General features: G+C 34.3%; 1 protein-coding gene and 1 pseudogene across 1 annotated transcript; both read left to right on the forward strand.

Annotated features, from left to right (window-relative positions):
- Positions 1 to 5,555: 5,555 nt before the first annotated feature.
- Positions 5,556 to 6,497, forward strand: LOC131895283 (olfactory receptor 9S13-like). Its single transcript, XM_059245720.1, has one exon. It carries the CDS (start codon positions 5,556 to 5,558, stop codon positions 6,495 to 6,497), a length of 942 nt encoding a protein of 313 aa, XP_059101703.1.
- A 2,891-nt stretch (positions 6,498 to 9,388) lies between these two features.
- Positions 9,389 to 9,805, forward strand: LOC131895230 (eukaryotic translation initiation factor 1A, X-chromosomal-like; annotated as a pseudogene).
- The last annotated feature ends 701 nt before the right edge of the window (positions 9,806 to 10,506 follow it).

The raw sequence follows: 10,506 nt of genomic DNA on the forward strand, positions 1-10,506 counted from the left end.
CCATTTTACTGTTGAGAGACATCTACATTGTTTCCAGTTTCTGGCTATTATTAATACAGAAGCAATGAACATGGTTGAGCAAGTATCTCTGTGGTAGGATGAAGCATCCTTTGGGTTTATGCCCAAGAGTCGTGTAGCTGGATGTTGAGGTACACAGATTAATTTTTCTGAGGAACTGCCATGTTGATTTCCCCAGTGACTACAAGTTTGCAATGCCACCAACAATGGATGAATGTTCCCATTTCTCCACATACTTACCAGCATGAGCTGTTACTTGTTTTATTTTTTTTTTATTTATTTATTTTTTTTTTTGGTTTTTCGAGACAGGGTTTCTCTGTGTAGCTTTGGTGCCTTTCCTGGAACTCACTTGGTAGCCCAGGCTGGCCTCGAACTCACAGAGATCCGCCTGGCTCTGCCTCCCGAGTGCTGGGATTAAAGGCGTGCGCCACCACCGCCCGGCCTACTTGTTTTATTGAGTTTAGTCATTCTGATGGGTGTAAAATGAAATAGCAAAGTACTTTAGATTTGCATTCCCCTAGTGACTAAGGGTGTTGAACATTGCTTTAAGTGTTTCTCAGCTATTCAAGTTTCCTTTACTGAGAATTCTCTGTTTAGATCTGTATCCCATTTTTAATTGAGTTTTTGTTTTCCTGATATCTACGTTTTTGAGTTCTCCATATATTTTTGGATATTAGCCCTCTATCAGATAAGTAATTGGAAAAAAAATATTTTCCCATTCTATAGGCTGCTGTTTTGTCTGAATGACAGTGTCCTTTACTGTGCAGAAACTTCTCAGTTTCTTGAGGCCCCATTTATTTATTGTTGATCTTAGTGCCTGTGTTGTCTATGTTCTGTTCAGAAAGTCTTCTGTGCCCATGAGTTCAAGGCTGTTCCTCACTTTCTCTTCTATCAGGTTCAGTATGTCTGGTTTTATATTGAGGTCTTTGATCCTTTTAGAGTTTTTTTTTTTTTGTGGGGTGATAAATATGAATCTATTTGGATTCTTCTGAATACAGCTGTCTGGTTTTATCAGTACCATTTGTTGAAGATGATGTCTTTTTTCCAGTGTGTATTTTTGGCTTCCTTGTCAAAAATCAGGTATCCATTGGTGTATGGATTTATGTCTGGGTCTTCAATTCTATTTTATTGATTAGTAAGTCTGTTTTTGTACCATGCCATTTTTATTACTACAGCTCTATAGTACAGTTTGTCTTTTCAAGATTTGTGAAGATTTGTGTCAGAATTTGATGGAGGTTGCCTTGAATGTATAGATACTTTTGGTAGAATGGCCATTTTTACCATATTAATCCTATTGATCCAAGATCGTGGGAGGTCTTTCCATGTTCTGATATCTTCTTCAATTTATTTCTTCAAATGTAATAAAAATGTGTCTTGTGTTTTAATTTTTAATTTGTAAGGCTAGCAAATACTTATAGTTTTTTCCTTACAAAATTATACATCTTTTCCCAGTTGTTCATATACCTTAAACAAATGAAGTTCAGTATTGTTCAAATTGCTATATCTTCTTATTTCTCAATTAAAATTAAAGTACTTTTTATTTTGTACATTAGGAATACATATTTTTGTCCTTTAGATCTTCTGGGGTTTACTATTGTTGTTTAGTTAGCTAAAGATTTCTATAAGTTTGAGCAATATTATGTATTCATTGTTTCTCACTAACATTAAAATTTTCTGATTAAATTTTAGGCTAAATTCATGATAGATAAAATCAGTATAATTATGAAAAATTACATTTAAAGGGTATGTTCAAAGAGTTAGATAGTCCTAGTTTTTTTCCTCTGAAGAATATTCTTGTTCTCTATAGCTTGTTGATCTTCAGATCACTTGTCCTAGTTCTCAGTATGTTATATGCTATACTAAAGAGCTTTCTTAGTGGTGTGTGTGTGTGTGTGTGTGTGTGTGTGTGTGTGTGTGTGTGTGTACATGCACACACATGCACTGGGAAGAATGTGTATGTGTGTGTATGTGTGTGTGTGTGTGTGTGTGTGTGTGTGTGTGTATGTGTGTCACAGAAATCAGATAGAAAATTGGTTGTCAGTCTTTCTTCACCTACCATCTTTTCTGAGGAAGAATTTTTATTGTTTCCACTGTGGACACCAGGCTAGGAATCCTGACAACTTTCATAGATTCTTCTGTCTTCACAGTCATCTTGCCATAGGACTTTTGAACCCACAAGCACATTCTATTGCATACAGCTTTATGTGACTTCTGGGAATCCAAATTCAGTAAGTACTTTACTCACTAAGCAATCTTCCCATCCAACTTTTATACTTTTAGATATTTGTTGTCAGGATATATAATGACTTCAGAAGTAAATACTAACATACATACACTGTGAAGTTATGTACCACGTATTATCTTATTGATTGACTATATAGTGAATATTAAAGGCAAATTTTAAGAAAAATCACAGTTGTTTCATTGTTTAATTATTCTTGACTTAGTAGATAAATCACTTCTCATTTGTATTACTAATTATTTTAGGTTGAAACTTATTTTTATAAATTGATATAGATAAGAAAATTACCTGTAATTTAAATACACAATATTTTATATTCAATTATTTGGATTTCATAACTCAAGTTTTCTTCAAATATTCCAGATAAAGATCCAATACTGTATATAAAAGAGATTTATTATTTTCATGTTATTTTAATGCCAAGAAAAAGCTACACAAATAAAGTAGAAATTACCAAAAAAATCATAAGAACACTTAACAAATACATATTATGGGATTAGGTCTATTTTTTATATCAAGCATCAATATTTATTCAATAAATATTTATCCAATGAACAATATTAGATATGTGTTACAAATACTAAAAACAAAAATGTGATGCACTAACATCAGAAAAAAGAGAAATGAGTAAGAGTTATTACATTTTTGTTGGATAAAGACAGGGACTCCTAGAATCAATATTTGTGAAATAATGTAATATCCTTTCAAAGATTCTTTATAATCAACAACTAATTTTGAATGTGGAAATATCTATTCTGCTTGGAAGCACTGTAGCCTACTTTACTTATCTCTGAACTTCTACATAGAAACTGAAATTAAAAGAGTCAGTAGGAATCAGAAAATGAACAAACCCTAAACTCATCTCCCATGTATATTTATCACAATTTCAGATTAATTAGTACTCTACTAACTAATTAGTATTCTATTAACTAGGGTGTTCTATGGGTTGACCAGGAATCAGTATTAAAAAGAAAAGCAAAACAACTTCCCAGGTGACTCCAGTGAGTCTCAGAAAGTACAGCAAACACTGACCTAATTGACCTCTGGGGCTTATTTTATTTTATTTTAAATAGAAATATCTGTGTATATACAACAAATTTCTGATTTGCTTTCTTTGTTTGAGAGTATTATGCAGCTGGATCAAAGGACTTCAGTTGTAGGAGGTACTTTCAGCTTCACATTTGCTACTATAAAGAAGATATTCTTGAAGTTTGGACTGAAAACCCAGTGTAGGAATCTCTTCTGAGGCTAATGAGGTGAGGGCATGTGATTCATGGAAATAAACAGGTCTGCTTGGTGCATGTGGTTTGATACTTAAAGTATCTGTATGAAAGATAAAATATATTTGTTAATTATTGTACTTTTCTCAATATGGCTTTAAAAAAAATAAGCTTTTAAAATTCATTAATGAGGCTTTTCAGGTACCTAGACCTGGATTTCAAAAATCAAAAATTTAGTTTTTCTATAGATCTTATTTTACTTTACCAAATAACTCCTGTTTCTCAGTTCATTCCCTCAAGTACGAATTATTTATTCAGTACTTCCCATTTTTCCAAGGGCTAAATATTTTACTTAATTTTTATATGTAAATTTAGGTGATACTTATGACCACCTATTGAGTCAATTTTCTAATCCACAAGTTACTGATAATAAAATAGAAACATATGGGTTTTAACCAAGTTGCTAAGATAACTTAGCAATTGGCAGAAAGTGCAGAGATTATAACCCCAATTTTTTTAAAAATTTTATTTTATAATTTAATTTAATTTTATATATCAGCCACGGATTCCCTTGTTCTCCCCACTCCCGCCCCAGCCCAACCCCCATTCCTATCTCCTCCATGGCAAAGACTCCCCTGAGGATTGAGTTCAACTTGGTAGATTCAGTTCAGGCACAAATTTATATGAACTAAAATACCATGATTTTATGAACAAATATTTTGTCCTTCATAAAATATGGCAGAAGCTAAGCCACTTTCATTTCTGCTGTCTTTGTTGTACTTATAAATTTAATAGGATTTTGAAATAAAAATGTTCAACTTCAAAGGTTCATTGAGTTCCTCAAAGAGAAAGAACTGCTTTTGTCAATCTGAAATTAAATATGACAGTCAGGTCCCTAGGATTATAAAGTCTATTCTTCTACTTAGATTTAACTTTTCAGATATTTTTGTCATTAATTTTTTACTCAAGTACTTTTTGTTATTTAATAGTAAGCATTTCTATTTACTAAAGAAATAAACCAGAGCCTGTGTGATACAGACTTTGAAACTACTTATTTGTTTTGTGTTTTGTGAATATTTACAGAGAAAAGCAATTATTGTTGAAGTTAATCGTAAGTGTCAACTATGACATTTTTACATAAACAAATAATTTATATGTCTAAAATAGTAAAAAAAAAGAAATGCTGGGGTTGGCTTCCCAATAAGAAGCCACTGGCCTTGAGGGATGAGCAATAAATGATGCAGAAAACAGAGGCTAACTATGCAAGGCTAGTAAGGGGTCACAAGGCTGATTTTTCACTTGGATGACATTCTTCCAGGCTGGTACTTCACCTTGTGAAGCTACAGCTTCCTGTGTCCTAATGTCTTTACATACAGGTGATAATTTTTATTTCTTTCATTTTTTAGATTATAATGTAATTACATCATTACCCACTTACGTTTCCTACCTCCAACATATCCCAGATACCCCTCCTTGCTCTCTTTTACATTTATAGTTTCTTTTCTTCATAAATTGTTGTGTTAAAAGAACCAAATTAACTGCATCTGATGGTGGGGAAGTAGATTCAACAAATTTCTCTTTTCTAAATTTTGAAGGATTATATGTGTATATGTTTAAGTATTTGACCACTATCTAATTTTTTATGTGTTGGGGTCATTATAAATACTGCCGCATCATTCTATTTCATGTAATCCTCACAACAGCCTCATACAGTAGTTATTATTAGCAGCTCCCATTCTACAGAAGAGGACTTTGATGTACTGAACATTTGGAAGTTATCTTAGAGTTACTTAGACTGAAAACTCTTAAGTGTCATGACATGGCTGGGTTGCATCCAATCCAAAATGTGCCTACCTCTATCTACTCACATTTCTCACCCTATATCAAGGTTAATTATGTTAGAGATAATGAATGGCTTCATTTCTGACACTAAATTGGCTAATCCAAATACAAAACTATTTTGTCAGATGAGTTATTGAAAATGCATCAATATATATCAGCATTTTTTTTTTTCAAAAGGAACCACAATTTGACCACAGTGCCCTGTGATCTATTTTCTCAGATAGGTCTCAGTTATGAAACTGGAGCAGAGCAGAAATGACACCGAGCTGACAGAATTTATTCTACTGGGATTCTGGGTATCTCCAAAAGCACGGGTTCCCTTATTCTTACTGTTCTTGCTTATCTATCTGATCATTGTATTGGGAAATATCAGCATGTTAATTGTCATTAAAATAGACTCCAGGCTTCATACACCTATGTATTTCTTTCTCCAAAATTTATCCTATTTAGATCTCTGCTATTCTACAGTCATTGCACCCAAAACTCTAGCTACTTTTTTCTCCAAAGAAAAGAAAATTTCATACAATGAATGTGCAACACAGTTCTTTTTCTTTGCTCTTTTTGTTGGGACAGAAGGTTTTCTTCTGGCCGTGATGGCATATGACCGCTTCTCAGCCATTTGCTCACCTTTCCTGTACACTGTACGCATGTCTCAGCCAGCTTGTATTCGTTTGGTAGCTGGCTCCTATATCTGTGGATGTATAAACTCGATGATACAAACAGGATTCACTTTCAGCTTGCGTTTCTGTGGAGAAAACAGGCTGGACCACTTTTTCTGTGATGTCCCAGCTCTGATTAAGATCTCATGTGTTGACACCTTTGTGAATGAGATTGTACTGTTTATTCTCTCTGCTCTCATCATCATCTCCACCACAACCATCATTCTGGTCTCCTATGGGTACATCCTTTCCACTGTCCTGAAGATCCCCTCCACCCATGGCAGGAGTAAGACCTTCTCCACTTGTGGTTCTCACATCACTGTGGTGAGCTTATTCTATGGAACTGTGTTCTTCATGTATGCCCAGCCTGGATCCATCTCCTCACCAGAGAAAAATAAGATCGTGGCTGTGTTCTACACACTTATCATCCCAATGCTGAATCCTCTGATTTATAGTTTAAGAAATACAGAGGTAAAAAATGCTTTGAAGAAGACATTGCTGAGAAAAATACCTTAACATTGACTTTCAGTTTCCCTCAAAACTGTGGAGTCAACTAAAAGCAACATTATCAATAATTTATGGAACAGCTCAATCAAAGGTATCTCAAAATTTTGGATATTAAATTTTATTTTTTACTTTTAGTGATTCATATATACTAGATTTTCATTGTTTCTTTTATAAAACAATAGTGTCATATCTAGGTATTACATAATTTAAAAACTATAATCAAATGCATTACTACCAAATTAAATACCTATTAAATTCTTTAAAAACTATCTTTCCACAGTTGTCCTAATAAATTTTTGATGGTCAATATCATTTATGCTTGTCTAATTAGTTCATATTTATATGACTTATTTCAAAATTTTATATCTAAATTAAACTATGCATTTTCCTCTACATTTGAAAAATGACTTCCATGAAATGACATAAAATATTTTCTCATAATAATTTGAGTTTTTCAGTGTCACATTCTCTCATTATATCCTGGAATTTTCATCCTATTTTCTCCCTTAGACATGCCAAGCATTTTGCTGTGAGGTTCATTTTGAGTTTCATATCAATTTTTTTAAATATTTTGTGGTGGTGTATCAAGGTGTTACACATGTCTTTACTTTTGTTTTATTTTGCTGAAGTATATTCAAAATTATGAAAGCATCAAAATTAATGCATATACTGAATATATTAGTTTGATATCTGCATACAAATCTTCATGCCATATAATTGTTTTATATTCCTAGGATTTTCTGATTTTTATTAACTTTCTTTTTATGAATTTAAATATTGAATAATGCTAGTTTCATGGATTGTGCTGGAGTTGTACAGTCATCAATATAAATGTACATTTTTTCATTTTTCATATGTTCTTGTTCTGTAGTGTGTATTGTTGCCCTCATCACAGGACTGTTTAAACGGATTTCTTATTTCAGCACACAGTCTATTTACTTGACCCATTCCTTCTTAATTTTTTTCTTGTGTTATTATTATAGTTAAAAGCACTGAAAATGATCTTGGGGGAAATTGTTATAATTTTTAATTATTTTGTGCAGTGGAAGGAACGGGTCAGGGTTAGCTTTCCTGCACTACATCACCTCTTGCATTGAAGGGCTGTGAGCTGTGGAGGAGAAGGTCTCCTATGAGGGTAGACCCAGCCCTTCCACTTTCTTGGCTTCAGGCAGCAGCCCTGATCACCGGCATCCGCGTGGATTTTAGTGGTACCACGGGCAACAGATATCAACAAGGCCCTTGGCCATATCGGGACCATTAATGCACTAATAGCCATCAGTGGCTGCATGCGCCAGGGGCCTAACATGGTCTCAGATGGTTACACATGCCACTCACACCAGCATGGCTTCCTGAGACAGCAAATCTCGAGGGCATCACCAAGGCATTAGGCAGCAGCACAGACTATATACGTCCACATGGATCTCAACACGGCCTCTGGTAGCACCACGGACCAAGGTGGTCCTTTGAGGAGGTCCAGTCCAGAAAGTGAACTTTTCTTCATCTCGGGCCTCCATCATTGCCCAGAGCCAGGGCGATCCTGTAGCTGGGTGGCAGGTTCAGGGCGAGTGTGCATCTGCATAAGTTCCAGACTGTTGTACACCATCCCCCTGACCCTACTGGGCGATGACGGTATGTAGACTACAACCTTCTCATCTGTCATCGCCATCATGTCGATGTTCCATCCCTTTCCTAAGCGTATTCTCTGCTCCATTTTTCTCTTTCCCCCGTCTCCATCACATATTTGTTGTAGAGGCACATGCCTACCTTGGGCTGAGAGGCCAGGGCAGCGCTTATGTGTTTTGGGCCCTTAGGCTAGGGTGGTGCTTTGGGAAATTTTTTAATATGGAAAATATTGATGATGTAATATTAGAAAATTCAGAGTAATAGGAAAAAAATTCTCAAAAGATTTAAATTAAGCCTTAGAAAAAGCATTTTATGATTTTATAATGACACACCACTATATGATACTTAAAAAATAAATATGAAACTCAAAATGAAGTTTACAGTAAAACCATTTGCATGTCCAAGGGAGAAAATAGTGTGGAATTCTCAGGATATACTGAGAAAGTATATCTGCAGATACTGGGAGGCTCAAATAATAATGAGAAAATATTTTATGTCATTTTATAGAAATAATTTTTCAAATTTAGAAGGAAGTGCATAATTTTAATTCAAAGATCACAAAAATTTAGGAATAGTTTAGCAAGACTTATATATGTTCTTTTCATAGGAATTATAAAATTAGGTCAACCATATGATAATATATATGTTGTTCAAAATTTATAAAAGGTACCAGCCTTATAAGAATATAAATGTACACACAAATATGGAAAAAATTAAGAAAGTTTGACTGGGTGAAAAATAAGAAATTTTGGACTATAAAAAGTATAAAACACAGAAAAGAAAAGTATAGGAGCTGGAGAGATGGCTCAATGGTTAAGAAGAGCACTGGCTGCTCTTCCAGAGGTCCTGAGTTCAATTCCCAGCAACCACAGGGTGGCTCAAAACCATCATCTATAATAAGATCTGATGCCCTCTTCTGGCCTGCAGGCATACCTGCAGGCAGAACCAGTAATAATAATTATTATTATTATTACTGTAATATATAATAAATAATATATATTATATATTATAATAAATTATATAATAAATAAATCTTAAAAAAAAGAAAAGTATAAACTACAAGATGGAATAATTTGTTCACAGGACACAAAAATAATAGATTATTTGTCACTGCCAAGCACAGGTGTCGGGGGCTCTTGGGAACAGGGGTGACCAGCTTCTACAGAGCAATGTTCTTCCACCTTCATTCTGCACTTTGCTTAGCATCCCCTTCATATCTGCTGCTGTCCCACAGCCAACAGGACAGTCCCACATGCTGCCAGCCAGTCTTTGCCACCATGCTCAAGAATAAATGAAAAAGAGATAAAAACAAATCTGGAGGTAGGACTGAGAACAAATCTGAAAAGCGAGAGCTGGTGTTCAAGTGTCCAAGAATATGAGCACTCAGGTCCTCAAAATGTTAGGAAACGATAATCAGACACAATGTGTTTGGGGTATAAATAGCTTATGCCGCAGCAGAGGGAATGTTTGGATAAATACTTCAGACATGCTATTGGCAAGCCTATGAGAGTAGCATGATAACAAAGCCTATGCAATTCTGAAATACAACGCAGCTGAAGCTAGGGTTCTGAAGGCATATCGTGAGCTTCCATTGTGCCCAAATCAATGAAACCAAGACATGTGCTCATGGAGATGATGGAGAAATTCAGTTTGATGACACTGGAGCTGATGATGAAGACATTGATAACATCTAAAAGGAACTCTACAGTTTACATCTCAGTCTTTCCGAAGACAGTCCTCAAGTTTCTAATACAGCCATAAACCCAGGGAAACATTTCACTATCTTGACTGTAATCTGTTGAGACAGACTTTATTTGCTACTAAGGTCTCTCTTCCTTCAAAGCTGATACTGCCAAATTATCCTAACTGAAATATCATTCCCACCTTCTTCACTTGAGGTAATGGAACTTAAGAACACAATGTGAGAAAAAGTTTAAATGAACTTAAGAAGATCATGCAAGAAAAAATTAGCAACTAATATGAATCTTACAACAAACACACAGCTAACTAATAAGAAAAAAGCCATCATTATTAATGTACATTTCATAAAAGAGTAATACCTCTGTATTAGAGTGTTTTATAATAATCATGATTGGAGATGTAGAAACTGAAATTACCATAAAATTCAATTTTATTTACATTCCATTGATTAAAAATTCAATGTCTGACCATACCAGGGCCAGAGTTCATGTGGCCTTAACAGAAGCAAGTTTGCCTTCTATAAGAGAATTGGTTTTTTTTTTTAATGTGGTAGAATAATCTAAATCTTAACTATGATCTTCTAAGGCATCATATTCTTTAAATTTACATATAAAACTGAAATCACATCTGTGTACATATCCATAATATATGAACATAGATGAGTATCCTTATGATACTGTTATAATGACTAGGA

The sequence above is a fragment of the Peromyscus eremicus genome, chromosome 18, assembly GCF_949786415.1.
Source record: "Peromyscus eremicus chromosome 18, PerEre_H2_v1, whole genome shotgun sequence".
NCBI lineage: Eukaryota > Metazoa > Chordata > Mammalia > Rodentia > Cricetidae > Peromyscus > Peromyscus eremicus.

Excerpts from the sequence above, each read along its gene's own strand:
- LOC131895283 (XM_059245720.1), top strand. The coding sequence starts at position 5,556 with ATGAAACTGGAGCAGAGCAGAAATGACACCGAGCTGACAGAATTTATT.